We start from the raw sequence: 15,455 nt of genomic DNA, 5'->3' as shown, positions 1-15,455 counted from the left end.
GCATGTTCTTTCAGAGCAGACTTTCTGCCTTGTGGTTGCTGTGTTTCCCCATGACAGAGCATAGCACGGGATGGAGCCATTCCTTGCTCTAAGCGCTGATCTTAAGCAATCTAGAGACATCTGCAGAATGACCCACAGTCTGTTTTCCACCAGTGTGCTGTTGCAGGTGTTTGCAGCCAGAATCTTTGAGGCCTACCTTTTGTGATTTGGGCAGATTTGGTCACATTTTAAAGCATGTGAGGGATTGGGTCTACATGCTTTAACCTGGTAGATGAATCAGCTCATGCTTTGGCTGATTAATTGGAGGGAACTAGTTATGATCTGTCAAGGACATACTGGGGGGGGGGGGGGGCCTTCTATAGTTCATTTTGCTTTTGCTGTGTTGTAATTGAGGATGAAAACTAACACTGAAACTGCCAGTGAATGGGAGACTCAGTTCAATACATTGTCTGTAAGGTGTATCAAACTTCCTTTAGTGGCATAGTGGTTAAGAGCAGGTGCACTCTAATCTGGAGAACGGGGTTTGATTCCTCGCTCTGCCACTTGAGCTATGGAGGCTTATCTGGGGAACTAGATTAGCTTGTGCACTCCAACACACGCCAGCTGGGTGACCTTGGGCGAGTCACAGTTCTTCGGAGGTCTCTCAGCCCCACCCACCTCTCAGGGTGTTTGTTGTGGGGGGAAGGGAAAGGAGATTGTAAGCCCCTTTGAGTCTCCTTGCAGGAGAGAAGGGGGGATATAAATCCAAACTCTTCTTCTTCTTCTTCTTTAATGCAAAGCTACGGTAATATACATGTTTGTTTGCCTGTTAAAAGAGGTATGATAAATATATAGCCATGTGGGGAATGCAACATGTAGGATTTTACTCCTTGATTTCAGATGAAAATGGGATTAGTTTTATCAGGTTAGTAAACACACACATACATACAAACACATACACACACCCCATTGTTGCATTCAACTTCTCCCCTAATTTTGACAAATTTTAATAGGTTTTATGGATTTTAAATGAGTTTCATTGGTGTATAGTTATATATTGCATTTGTTTTAAGTTATCAGTATCTTATAAGTTGTATCGTATGTCGTCACCCGCCCATACAAATAAATACTTCTGGGTAGTGGGGAATTTCTAGAATTAATTCTCAAATGGGGAGAGAGGTCCTGTTTCTCTGCTGCCTGCTTTTTCACGCCAGTTTCATCTTTTCGCCCCTTCCCAGGCTTGGTACCAGTGCGTACTTGTAGAGGAAAGATAAATGAACTGGAATATGCAGCAAAGCACCACGAATAGTCAACACTTCCTAAAATTGGGAAATATCAGCCCGTTGGAGCATTCCTAATGCATTAGGTTCTACTTCAGAAACACTGAGAACTCCAGAGTTCAGGGGGGGAAGTCAGAGGAGGAAAACTCAGAAGCGTTGGTGTAGGTCCCCTTGTCTTCTTGCAACTTCTGGTCACTCTCACTGTTTACAAGACTTTACCAAGAACTTATTTGCAAGTATTTCTATCTGACACAGAGTTATTCCACTCCTTTTCCCTCTTCCTTTTTGTATTTTCCCATCCTGTTCCTGATTTTGCTGATCCAGTGGAGGGGTTTTTGTGTGTGTGTGTGTGTGTGTGTGTGCGTGCGCGCGCGCGTGCGCGTTTTGTGGATAAGGCTCCTAGGCTAGACTTATATGGTTCCTGGCCCACCAAAACAGCAAAGAAGCATTTCTGAAGTGGCAGATTTTAGCAAAGCATGCTTTATTTTAGCAAAGCGTCTATGGTGTTCGGGATGCTGGCAGAAAATTGGGATTTGGGGTACCAGCAACTGTCTTAACAAAAACAACAAAAAGCTGATTGCGTGATTTGTGGGTGGGTTTGTATAAACCTGTGCAAAGTGGAGTGGGTGTGTTTTTTGTATGTGGATTGTCCCCATCCTGCATGTAGCACCGGTCAGCGAGAAATCCCTGTATTATAATATACATAGAAACAGATATGACTGAAGAGATTGAGCCAGGAGCACCACAGTGGAAGAGAGAAAGAGCAATTTATTCAGGTTTCTCGTGAACCATTGTCTGGGGCTAAATCCAAGACTACCGGGGGGGAGGGGGGGCTGCAGAACAGATGTCCCCTTACCTCCAGGGAGCTCAGATAACTCAGAAATACAGTGATAATTATTTATTTAGCAGATTACATTTTAAAGCTACCCCTCTGCCAAGACTACCATGAAATGGGGACTTGGTTGCTTCAATGGGGGCCAGATGCTTCAAAATCGGGCCTTCCCCCCCTCCCGCCATACATCTGCTTGTGGGTGAGAGTTTTCTTTCATTTCCACATGGCTTCAGCCCAAAGGGGCTCATTTTGCAGCGAAAGACAGTCCTCGCAGACAGGTGTTTTCTCTCTATGTTGTACTGGGTGGGGCAGAACAGAAGAAAACATCTGGGGTACCTGGGAGATTTTTGGATCTACCGCTGCCATACTTAATGCATTCCTTTCCCCTGTGAAAAAAACCAGCAAGTATGTTAACGTTTCAGCATTGAAATGCCTGATATATATGTAGCAATTAAATTACCTTTAAAAATATAGCTGCTGTAAACAGTTGTCTGTGGCTTATATGAGACTTGCTTGCTTTTTTCTTTCTTTCTTTTTTTTTAAAAAAAAGGCCATTACAGGTTAGCTGTTAAATTGCGACTCTCGCCCTATTGGGCGGGCTAATGGGGGGGGGGGGGAAGAAACCCGCCAATCCAGTAAATACTTGGATTATCCTCTCTTCTTGCATAGTTGGAAGTTTGATTAATCCCTCTCTCCCGCCCAGCGAGAAACACTGGCAGACCTTGTCATTATCTCGTTGACAGCTTGCCTCTCTGCCGCTCACAGTTCTAGGTCAGTTCGCATGGCTAGTCAAACGTGGCGACTTGACAAGATTAAGGCAAGACGGGGTTCTGCGGTTTTTAAATGGAGGCGGGGAGAGGGGGTCGCAAGGAGGGGGAACGGCTTGTGCCACACGCAAACGTTAGCAGGGGTCTCTGGGAATTAGGTCATACTTGAGCGCGAGGGCAGGTCGCTGTGGCACACAGAGCCCTCCGACGAGGCGGCTTTCTGGCGGTCCAGCTTGTGAAACATACTTTGTAAAGAAACAGGAAACAGAATTATGCGTGCGGGTGTGTGTTTCCCCATGGCAAGGCTACACAACTTGATCGCCTTCTGACATCCTCTGGCCTCCAGGAAGGATTCGGAGCCACCTAAAAGCAAAGGCTGTGCAGAGAAAGCCGTTGCCACCAGCTAGCTCTTGACTTTTTTTGTCCTCTACCTGCCTGTAACTAGAGAGGGCATATAGGGTAGCACTGGGAAGTTGTGCATCCCTGCCAGCATGGTATAGTGGTTAAGAGCAGATGGATTCTAATCTGGAGAACCGGGTTCAATTCCCCACTCCTCCACCTGAGTGGCAGAGGCTTATCTGGTGAACCAGATGTGTTTCCGCACTCCTACATTCCTGCTGGGCGACCTTGGGCTAGTCACAGTTCTCTTATAACTCTCAGCCCCACCTGCCTCGCCAGGTGTCTGTTGTGGGGAGAGGAAGGGAAAGGAGCTTGTAAGCCACCTTGAGTCTCCTTACAGGAGAGAAAGGGGGGATATAAATCCAATCTCTTCTGCTTCTGCTGCTGCTGATCCAGAGGGGTTGGTGCTTCTCAAGGATGTCAGAGTCCCTCTCCCATTACAGACAAGAGCTAGGCACGTCTCGCTCTCTTTCCCCTTCTCTATGATCTTTCCCTATAGCAATGATATTGAAGGGGCATCCGTGGATGTTACGGAAAACTCCTGATGGTTAGCAGCTAGGATATACAGAAGGCTCTGCCAGATCTGCATGAATAGTAAAGCAGAAGGAAGAATTCAGCCTGGCCAGGCCAGTGACAAATGTCCCCAGGAGCCCAGGTCCACTCTGCTGGCTCAAACCAGGAGTATCTGTAGTCCCCCTACTTCTCAAACTCTGAATGAGCTACCTGCAGTGCTGACCCTGCGGCGCCACTCCTGGCTCCGTGCTGCTTGCCACACTGCTTGAGAGCCCAGGCTGTTCCCCAGCTCCTTCTGTACATGCAGAATAATGCACTTCCTATCCACTTTCAATGCACTTTGCAGCTGGTGCAAAATAGCAAAATCTACTTGCAGACAATTGTGAAAAGTGGATTGAAAGTGCATTATTCTGCATGTGCGGAAGGGGGCCCCCTGTTGCTCCTGCACTGTGGCACAGTCATCCTGCCGGAGAGATCAGAGAGGGGTTTACTTTATACCTGCAGGCTGATCAGCTGCCTCTGTCCATTCCAGAGCCTCAGTTCTGGCCACAAGGTAAGTAGTGATGTGGCAACTAGTTGGAAGAACAGAAAACATGAATTAACTGTAAACAGAGAAACAAACATGCAAACTGAAAACAAAAGCTGAAAACCAATCCAAATTAAAAACACAGATTTAAAACACATACACACACACACACACAACCAGGTTTAAAACAAGCCTTTTGCAAGACTAGACCCAAGATAAGGTAGGGCAGGGTTCAGTCTGAGGCCCCTTCCGCACATGCAGAATAATCCACTTTTAATCCACTTTCACAATTGTTTGCAAGTGGATTTTGCTGTTCCGCACTGCTGCAAAGTGCATTGGAAGTGGATTGAAAGTGCATTATTCTGCATATGCGGAAGGGGCCTGAGACACTTCCTAACAGTAGTGGCGGCTTGCACCCGAGAGGGAAGGCGGGTTTTCTCTCTCTCTCTCTGGCATTCTTCAGGCAAGGGCTGGATAGCTGTCTGTTGCAGCACTGAATAAGGGGATGGCTTTCAAGCCCTTCCAACTTGATGTTCTAGAACTGTGGTGGCGAACCTATGGCACTCCAGATGTTCATGGATTACAATTCCCATCAGCCCCTGCCAGCATGGCCAGTTGGCTATGCTGGCAGGGGCTGATGGGAATTGTAATCCATGAACATCTGGAGTGCCATAGGCCGGCCACCACGGCTCTAGAACAACATCAATTCCTCATGAGTCCTGTGTGGTTTGGCTTGCTCAGACGCAAGGGGGCTTTGGATCGGTTAATGCGGAACAATGGTGGCGAGTTAGTTGTGGGGAGCATGAGTAGGCAAGGAGACTGATTCATGCTAGGCCTTATGAACAGTTCTACCATCCTAAGTGCCATTGCCGCCTCTATGTTTGTGGCGCTGTCAGTCCACACTGGGGTGGTGACGGAGGACCTCGTGATTGACCCTGTCTGTCGTGCATAGCCAGTGTAAGATGAGCCTACAAGCATCTATGTACTTGGTTCATCTAGGATCTGAAGCGTTTACAGAAGGGTTGTCTGAAAAACTGGGAAGAGAAGAGAAGGGGTAAAAAGGCTTTCAGGCTGTGATTTGAACTGGGGGCCCAGTTTTTATGGAAAAGAGCAAGAAACCACAGCCTCTCTGGCCCTCTGGTATCTGCTTGTTATTGGACAGGCCAGAGATGGATGAAGACGCCCAGGTGGGAAAGCAGCACCCGGCCCTGGGGGGTTTCAGAACCACACATCCTGGAATGCTCCTTAGAAAACCTAAACTGAGAAAAGAACCTGTTGTACCTTGCAGTTTTAGGGAGCTAGAAGAAATCCTGCCCAGGTCTCCCATTTTGTACGACATTACATTTGTCACCATCTATGTGTGTATTCTATCGGGGAGCACTGTTTTATTTTGGTTTTTCTGTGTGGGCCAGGCCATTTTCCAGCTTCCCAGATGTTATGTGGGAGAAAGTTTGACAGGACCCCCCAAAGGGCCACTTGGTTCCCGCTCAGTTTTCTCAGTGCAACTCTGTTAATCACCCAGGCCTTTGACATTTGCCATTTGGCAGAGGCATCTCTAGGGAAAATGTAGCCTGGTGCAACATCTGAGGGGGCCCCCCCATATGGGCGGCCGCCCTCCCGCACAACGACCAAACAACTTTTTTTGCACCAGGTCTTGAGGTCAGTGTATGGACCCGGGGGGAAGGAGGAGGAGGAGTGGGGGGGGGCAATTTTCCACCCCCACAAGACTACATGGCCACAGCCCGGGGACATTTGACCCCATATGTCCCCCTGGGTGGTACGCCCCTGCCATGCGGGTTGCTCAAGAGCCAGAATGCTGTCTCCCAAGTTCAGCTTGAAAAGCTGCCGTGCCTCTTTATGCTGCTTTACCAACATTTTGGAAACTTCTGATTTGTCACTGTGGCTCCTTCCACACACGCAAAATAATGCGTTTTCAAACCACTTTCACAATTGTTTGCAAGTGGATTTTGCCATTCCGCACAGCTTCAAAGAGCACTGAAAGCAGTTTGAAAGTGCATTATTCTGCATGTGCGGAATGAGCCTGTGTTTCTCAGTGAACTCTAACGTGGTCCTGAGAATTGGGTGAGAGGCCAACAGGGGCCCCCAATGTTGAGGACCACCGCCCTTCAGAAGAAAGGGGGGAAAGACACTATGAATCCTTTGGCCACCATGCCGGTTTGCTCCCGAGTCCTAATCTCACAAAGCTAATTATGCATCTGTGTTCCTTCCATCATTTTCATTTGTCAAATGAGTGCGTTTTCCCAGAGGATATTGCTTCCATAAAGTGCTGAGTCAGTTCCTTTCCGGTGTAATTGGATAGAGGGGAAATGGTTGATTGCCTTCGTTTTGTGAGTCCCCTCCATTTTTAACCTCTGCCCCCCCCCCTTTATTAATTCTCAGCTCTGCTTTCTTTTTAGTTACGGACGACTTTATGCTGCAGACCCCTACCACCACACACTTACTCCCGCAACCACCTACGGCGTTGGTGCCGTGGTAAGTGCTGATTTCCGTCTCTCTTTCCTTCCCCGACTCCCTCCCTTCTCCTGCTATACCCCGTTCTTAGCATGGTTGGCATCTTCTCGCTTTCCCCTTAATTGAATTTGTCTCTTATGCTAACGGCAGCTAAAATGCCACATTAATCCTTCCCGGTAAACTTGATAAATGTCTTCATTTCTTGGCAATGTAGTGCATGTAAGTTATTATTATTTCTTTTAAATTTTGCGAATATCACCTAGCTGAGTGCTTACCTTAATGGAATAATTAGTCATTTTGATAATTAAATCGATCACAAATGAAATCCTTCCAAGGCTCTGGCCATTTCTCTCCCCCCACCCTCCACCCCAATACCCCTTTTCCAGCCCTGAATATACATAGCCGCAAGGTACACCAATTATTATAGCACAAAAAGCAGTAATCAAGATTCAAGGTCCTGCCTGTTGGTCAGCCCAGACCCCTGTTATTTCTCCCCTTATTATAACTAATGTATAAAATTACAGCAATTCAGTAGGGGAGGTGGATGGTGGGGGGGGGGGCAGACCCCTCCACTGTCGGTTTTGGGTACAGAAAATGATGCCAGGGCTGTACTTTTCTAATTCACACCTGCCGCTGTTACGATGCACCGCTCAAAGACCCCAAGGAAAAACCACTCCCCCTAATCCTTTGCGCTGTGAGAAAGTTTACCGAAAGCCAAGCACAGACCCGTGTTTATCTCAGAGTCAGGAAAATGAGTTCGAATCAGCAAAACTTTTGCAACTATGTCCCACTGAAAGCAATGGAATGAGATTTGGATGCAATTAGTTGAAGCCCCGTGGATTTCAGGAGTCATGTCCGGCTTTTTGTCGAATTGGTACCCGTTATCTATACTCTGATATTTTAGACAAGGGTCCCCAACATGATTCTCATGGGCACATTGGGACCCACCGACACCTTTCTTGGCAGTTGTCAAGTATTTTTAGAAAAAGAGGTCGTTTTGTGAATACTTCACTCTTAGTTTCCCAGATCCCAGCATGGGGGGTTCAAGTCCGCCCAAGACAATTTCTCCCTCCCCCATCAAACCTTTCATTTGAATGTCCTCCAGTACAGAAACGTTTTCCCTGGCATGGGTAAATATCAAAGCTCGCGAAGATGCAAAAGGTTCGGCATTTTTTAAAAGATGGGAGCAAAATGGCTTCCCATAAAAAAAGCACAGAGTAGGAACCCCGCAGAGAAATTTTGTTCCTCTTAATTGAAACACTTTGCTTTCCCAGAAACTGCTCTGATGTTTCACTTGATGAGAGAGGCTCCGACTTGTTTCGAATTTTTCTTTGGGTGAAATTCAGGTGCAAAACACTTGTCCCAGATTTGGGCAGCGGCAGCAGCCCTGGATTCCCAGCGGGCGGTTCCGGCACTGGTGAGGGGTGCATGACACCCCCGGCCCTGTTGAAACAACAACTTGGGCTCTTAACCGTGCATGATGGCCTCCCGCGAATTTTGCTAGGCTTTAATTAAACTCTTTTCGCTTGTTTGCTACAAAATGCTACAGATGCCTCAGCAAAGAACCACCACAGTTGCCTTGAACTTTGCAAAACCAGTTTTGCCTTGGGTAGGGTTCTGTGGTAGCAGGATGGATTGCATCCTGTTAAACTGTGGAACGGTCCCCAAAAACTTAAAAAACTCCCTGCTTTTAGGAAGCTAGCTCAGTAGGGAGAAAGGTTTTATGCCTTTCCTTTGTGGAATGTGCTAGCTTTCTATTGAGGTGGAGTGGTTTATGCAAAAAGGATCTGCAAGCAGCAGTGGCATAGTGGTTAAGAGCAGGCATACTCTAATCTGGAAGAACCAGGTTTGATTCCCTACTCTGCCACCTGAGCTGTGGAGGCTTATCTGGGGAATTCAGATTATTAGCCTGTACACTCCAACACTCGCCAGCTAAGTGACCTTGGGCTAGTCACAGTTCTTCTGAGCTCTCTCATGTCCACCTACCTCACAGGGTGTTTGTTGTGAGGGGGGAAGGGGAAGGAGTTTGTAAGCCCCTTTGAGTCTCCTATAGGAGAGAAAGAGGGGATATAAATTCAACTCTTCTTCTTCTTGCTCAGAAAGCTGGTCCGTAAATAAACTACCAAACTCAGGTGGCACGTCTGGGGACTCTTTTCTCGGCCTTCAATGGTAGACAAGTTTGTTGGATAGGTGTACCTCCTTCTGCTCTTGAATGGAAAGCGGGACACTATTGCAGATTTTTGTACAGACATCTGCACAAAAATTATCTATTGAAATCCCGTTTCTAACTGCCATCGGCTCTAGTTTTGCAGAAAAGTGGCTTGTAAATGCTACAAGATAAATGCATGGGGTTGGATCTTGTGATCCGTGATCACAGTTGTGATGTTTGCTGGGGCAAGTCCTTTACATCTTCATTTCATTTCCAGCCCAGGCTTATCACATTCCAGCTTATCCACTTGGTAATGTTGTTCACGGATACAGCTGTGGTTTGGACTTGGGCCTTAACTGACTCATTGATCACAGCCTTGGGGCCTGATCCAGAGTTGTGGGAAGGCACTGCCTTCCCTGTGAAAGGACTGCCTGTCATGTGTAGAGGGCTCCTGCTCTCTTTGCATCTAAAATCAGTAAAAAAAAAACCCATAAAAACTCTCTGAATACCCCAGTAAGCAGTGTATCCCTTGAATTTGCAGTCCTGCCTGGTTCAAACGTGAGAAAATTTTGAGGAAAGCCAAGAAGATTTTGATAACTCATAGCACATTTATTTGCAGGAAATTTCGCCGATTCCCTATCAGAAGGCGACTGTACTATTGATGTTCTTGAGCTTTCTGTCCCAGCCATTTCAGTCACCAAATCCCCATTTTGATATCGTTTCTTTCCCCCGTGCAAATCATAAACAGTCAGTTATTTCTACGCCATTTTCTGTTTCCTTTCTCCAGTCCTTTTTTTCTGTAGAGCAGACGTATTTTCCAGTGAGATTAGTGCAATGTCAGCACTGCACGTACAATTTCACATTTACGATTTGCTGTAACAAAACGTACAGCGTGCCCATCCAACGCAAATGAATCCCAACAGCCGAAAGCCGAACACTGTTAGCATTAATATGAGCCGAATACAAACAGGAACGTGTTGTTTATCCTTCATCGATGCTAATGTATTTTACTAAGATCGGCTAATTAATCAGCTAATAGGAGGTAAGTTCTCTAATTGGTCAGCGGCCCCCACTAATTGGTACCTCAGCTGCACAGTCCTCAGCGGTGTCCGAACTTTGCTTGCCACCAAGAGACGGGGCGGTAGTCTTCGGGAAGCAAGTTTTGCAAATCTGGTTGTGGAGAGAAAGCAGGAGTAAAAAAACAATGCATCAAATTGCTTCGTTTCAGAATGCTTTTGCACCCTTGACTGATGCCAAGACTAGGAGCCATGCTGATGATGTGGGTCTCGTTCTCTCTTCATTACAGGCTAGTATATATCGAGGGGGATACAGCCGGTTTGCTCCATACTAAATGACAAAAACCATAATACCCTTCCAATGTGGGGGGAAAAGGAAGCTTCCCGAGGCCTGGGTATTGCAATACATGCAGTAGTGCATCATTTTAGCAACTCTAAACAAAACAAAACTAAAAAGAGGAAAAAAATCTACATTTTTTTATCTGATACCTCAGATATTTTGTTCTGTGTATTTTAATATTGTGGGTCTTTTAATTTCCGAAGGTTACATAGTTCGCTGACTGTAGAAAGTTCTGATTTTGTTCTTATGAATTATTATTATTATTATTATTATGAAATTATTATTTATTTTCATTGTTGTGGTTGATCTAGAAAGCTGCTAGAAATGAATTTTCAAAAAAAACAAATACTGTTCTGGGGGGGCCACAATCAAGACTGCTATATCATGTAAATGAATTATATATGCTGAATATTAAGCTATTGGGACGTCCTCACTTGTTTTGTAAAAGTGTAAGTGACATATCTTTTTTCTTTTCCTGCATCAAACATTTATTTTCGTTCTTCAAAGGAAGGGGGGGAGAGGAGAGGCGGGGAATGCGAAAGTGGGGTTCACCCAAGACACACTTCTGGTAGATTTCAAAAGGGGACCCCCATTCTGTACCTACTGTCCTTCCATCAGCTGTCTCATTTAGATGATTCACTGTTTCTTCAAAGCCAAAGGTTATGTTGTTAATTTTGAGAGGGGGGCAGGGGAGGGAGGGGGCAGAGAAGGAGGGGTGCTTGAACTGACACCTGTACATACAAATCTAATTAAAAGCTGTCCGAGGCACCCTTTATAATGCATTCCACCAGGCAGTATTAAGCGCCAGTCATAAACTAGGTTCTTTAGGCAAAAAAAGAGTAAATAAATAAATAAAATACCTGCTAATTAAATCATGAACAAGCATTCTTTTTTATATTTCTTCCAGTATAATAAATTATTGATATCATTGCAGACTTTTATATTATGGGAGGTTTAAAATTAATAATAATAATAATAATGATAATAATAATAATAATAAAGGTGAAAAAGCACTGTTTCTATTTTTTTTCTTTTTTTTCCAAAAAAAAAAGAAAGTAATAAAAACTTAAATTATTTGTACCAGGTTAAAAAAAAGTGTATAAAAATTTACATCTGTGCAGTGGAATTATCGCGTTTGAGAAAAATGTACACACCTTAACGACGCTTTAGAGTTTCAATCCAGTAGACCGACAGGTAGAGACAAACACGTTTATCATTTTTACAGAATTTAAACACTACTCATACTCAAAGATTTATATATGCATTTTACAAGTAACTGCAACTATGGAGTAGAGATGACCATGGTACCTTTCATCTGCTTGGTACTTTTTGAAACATGACCGTGTCGTGTAAGCAAACTGCAGTTTTTCAAGGTGTTTCAAGCCCCGCCCCCTCGTTCCATTTCCAAACTCAATGCCATTCTAGTGGTAGTGGTTGTTATTGTTATTATTATTAATCGGGCCCAAAGCAAAGCTGGGGATGAGATTACCCAAAACCAGAAAGCGGTGGTCCAGCGCTCCCCCCAACGCGGCAGCTTCTGGCACAGTTGAAAAATTGCAGTTTGTCTGTGCATATGTTTGAAAAAAAAAATCTTTCCATGTTGTCCTGTTTACAAGTTAACCTAATTTGGGGTGTTTGTCAGGGGTCTTATTGTTTTTGTATTTAAAAAAATAAATAAAAGCAGGAAAAAAGACCGTCTTGCCACGGTTTTGCTGCAGATAGTTATATTCTCATGTGTACTGTGCCAGCCCGAAAACAGGCGAGCACTTTAGGATGATCAATTCACCGCTGTGAACCTGCCAACTCGCTATAAACAATTCTGCTTTTTAAAAAGTGTTTGTGACCGGGCTTTTTCTCTTTGTCATCGTAATGTGCATGCAATATGATCAGTTGAACAATATCCATCAATAAAGTTTCACAAGATTTGAAAACGAGGTTTCTGGAGCATTTCTATCGAAAGGATGAACAGTTAGTCAAGTCGCATCAAATCCAAACTGAGAGGGGAAACATAGAGAGAGAGACGGGAGAAAGGGTTACGAATGTTCAAATTCATTTTTTAAAATGGCTGCTAAAAGTTCTCTTCCCTCAAGAGAAAAAACAGGCCATGATTTGAGTGGGGTCAAATTTAACCCCCCCCCCCCAAATCTCCCATTCTGATTCTAGGGTACAATCCAGGGGAATTTCCAGACTAAGTTCACTTGACATACTTCCCCTGTGGTTTTTCATTCAACATCCTGTTACGTGTGCCTCAATTCCAGGGGGGCGTTTAAAACCCTGAGGTGTTTCCAAAGTAATGTGTAGTTTACAATCAGGTGGAAAAGAGGCGATGCAGGTGGGGAGGGGAAGCAAACATCCCACAGTTCCCACATTCATAAAGAGTTGCCAGACCAAGGTTCAGAATTTTTTTTTCCAAAATGTATTTTTGTGTAATTTGTTTAATCAGTGCTTTTCCAAAACCCCAGCCCCCAACCTGAGTTTAAGACTTATTGTGCCTAGAAGTACATTGTAAGAATGATTTGGGATGGGGTCCAGCATATTATGGGTATGTAGTACCAGAGGGTGCTCCTGTGCCTGTCTCTCTGGACAGCCGATTTTGCATCTAAGGAGAATGCGCTCTTCTGCGAGGGGGCAGGCACATGAGACATTTCACAGGCATAGCAGGGCAAACATGTCAGAGCAGAGGAATTTAGATCATAATCATCATGGCGGGGAGAGAATGCTCACCAGATATCAAGTTCAAAAACAGGGTGCTTACATATGTATCCTTCTTTTTGGATCTTCAGCACAAAACTTTCCTGTACAATGCACTTGGCAGATATAACCTGATTTGTCTGTTTCCTCTCTGCTGCCTGATCTTCAGGCTACTTAACTTTTTTTTAATTCAAGGCACAGCAGGAGCATTTGTTAATTTAAACATTTATCATGTTAAAGAGATGAGTTTGTGACTGTACGGGTGTTGGCCAATTGGTGCTGTGCAAAGCTGAACCAGTTGTAGACTGGTTTCTTGAGATTGATCTTAAGCAAAAAAATTGTACGTCAGTACCCATCAGGGCAAGTGCACTCTAACAAAGGCTTCAAACTTCCAATAGTGTACATCTGTAAGCACCCTAGAATATATATATATATATATATAAATATAAAAGAAATTACTATTAAAGATTCTCACTGTGCACACAACATCTCCCGCCATGTATGTATGCGTGCGAGAAGGGAGGGGTTATGTTGGTTTGCCAATTTTAATTATGTGGTTATATCTCTCCTTTGGCCCCATTCATCAATAATTATTTGATGTTTAATTCTGAGAGGTCACTGCAACTGGGTGAGATTGCTAAATGCTGTTGGAAAATATTTTTGTGAAAAATCCTACAACACTCCGGTCATTCATTTTATTCAAATGTATGTCTGATATAGAGAATGGTTTTTTTCCAGTTATATAAATTACTACTGATACTATGAATTCTGATTTAAAGAAAATTATTAATACCATATGTAGAATATCGTGACTTCAAAACAGTTAAAAAACCTTAAAACCCAACAAGTGTGTATATCTGTCTTTAGAAATTAGTGTTTATATCACTACAGTGGTTTGTGAATAAAGAACAAAAATGGTTTGTAATATTAAAAATAATAAAAGCTTAGTCTGAAATGATATAAATAAAATAGTGTGCAGTTATTGGTTTCTTAAATCTGTCTGAATAATGATCTTGTTCTCTGTTATTTCACAATGAATGTTGCAAAACACACAGTGCCAATGTTGTCCCCACCTGCTACAGAGATACAATTCTGACCCACCCCCGCAAAACACAAACGCACACCAACACATACACTTCACACGTACAGGGATGTATCCTATAAGTATCCCTTTCACCACATCTTCCTGCTATAATGGAAGAATTGGCAGGAAGGAGAGGTAGGATCCAACCCAGAGGTGGGATCCAACCAGTTCTCACCACTTCTCTAGAAGTGGTTACTAATTTTTTCTGAGTGCCGAGAAGGGGTTACTAAAGCAACCTCCCTGCCCAATAGGGACTGGAGGTGTGTGTGTGTGGCGGCGCCACTGTTTGAATCCCACCACCATCGGAACCTGTTATTAAAATTTTTGGATCCCACCACTGATCCAACCCATAATGTTTATGAAAGAAAAATACCTATTTTGCTTCTGAAATGACGTGAATATACCACATTAGGGTTGGGGGCTTTCAGCCTGGCTCCCCTGCTTTCCCAAGTCGTGGCAAAGCATTTTCCCCCTACATTCTCTGATTAGATCTGGTGAAGGATTTGGTCTTCCCCCACCTGCAACCGTGACACCATGTTATAATTTACTTTGGGACCCCCCCCCCCCCATTAATTTATTTTGAGAAGGAAAAATCCCAGGTGCCCTTGGGCATGTAAAACTGGTAGTGTGTGTGTGGGGGGGCGGGGAGGATTGGATCCTGGTTTACAACTAAGAAAAGTGCAGAGGGTGAAGGTTCTGGATGGGTTCTGTGTTTGAAAACCTAAGCTTTTCTAAATGCTAAGATATGTACACATTGCTGAGGCTGCTGACCATGTGCAGAGGGCAGACCAACCATCAAACAGCCTGGAAGCTGTGCGACAAGGAATGGAATTCGCTTGTTTCTCTTGATGCTCAGTATAGGCCTCATATCAGGGTGAAAAACCTTTATCGGATGACAAAGCTGCCCACATGAGCCGATGAGGCGTGCATATACACGCACACACATAATGCCACAGCTACTATCAATAGTGGTGGCCAGATAATAAGTATACTATAAATCAGTAACCTTTCTTGTACTTCGTACTTCTTTAACAAGAACATCAAAGATGCAAAGATGAGACTTCTGCACAGACAATTTTCCTTAACTGCTGGTGTTAAAAAAAACCCAAATAACACCTCTGCATTAATAACCCGCTGATTTATCAGACCTCTCTCCTCCTTTGCTAAGTTCAGAGTGAATTTAAGGGGGGGGGGGGGGCTGAAAGTTGCCTAACATCAATGCATGTCCCCAAAGTTGAAGGAACTGGGACATTTAAATCTTGAGAAGACCGATATAATAATATATGCAAACACCTGAAGAGTCTTTTGATGGGCGGGAGCCAGATCAGATATAATGGGTGTGGAAGAGCACTGTAATTGCTACTACACTCAGTGAATGAATTCAGCTGGACATTAGAGGAACTACCT

The 15,455-nt window shown here is 44.2% G+C and overlaps 1 protein-coding gene across 27 annotated transcripts in view; it reads left to right on the top strand.

Moving 5' to 3' along the window:
* The window catches only part of RBFOX1 (RNA binding fox-1 homolog 1), a 1,291,038-nt gene extending 1,277,114 nt beyond the window's left edge, over positions 1-13,924 (top strand). For 23 of the 27 annotated variants that reach the window (XM_048494240.1, XM_048494237.1, XM_048494254.1 and 20 more), the window contains 2 exons: positions 6,714-6,789; positions 10,224-13,924. In XM_048494240.1, coding sequence (XP_048350197.1) covers positions 6,714-6,789; positions 10,224-10,272 — 125 coding nt within the window. In that variant the 3' untranslated portion in view covers positions 10,273-13,924. Of the gene's footprint in view, positions 1-6,713; positions 6,794-10,145 lie in introns of those variants that run through there. The other 4 variants (XM_048494249.1, XM_048494242.1, XM_048494239.1 and 1 more) reach the window with 3 other exon arrangements.
* Positions 13,925-15,455: the final 1,531 nt, after the last annotated feature.

The sequence above is a fragment of the Sphaerodactylus townsendi genome, linkage group LG04, assembly GCF_021028975.2.
Source record: "Sphaerodactylus townsendi isolate TG3544 linkage group LG04, MPM_Stown_v2.3, whole genome shotgun sequence".
Taxonomy (NCBI): domain Eukaryota; kingdom Metazoa; phylum Chordata; class Lepidosauria; order Squamata; family Sphaerodactylidae; genus Sphaerodactylus; species Sphaerodactylus townsendi.
Note: the sequence above shows the minus strand (reverse complement) of the source record. Positions and strands in the feature narration are given on the sequence as shown.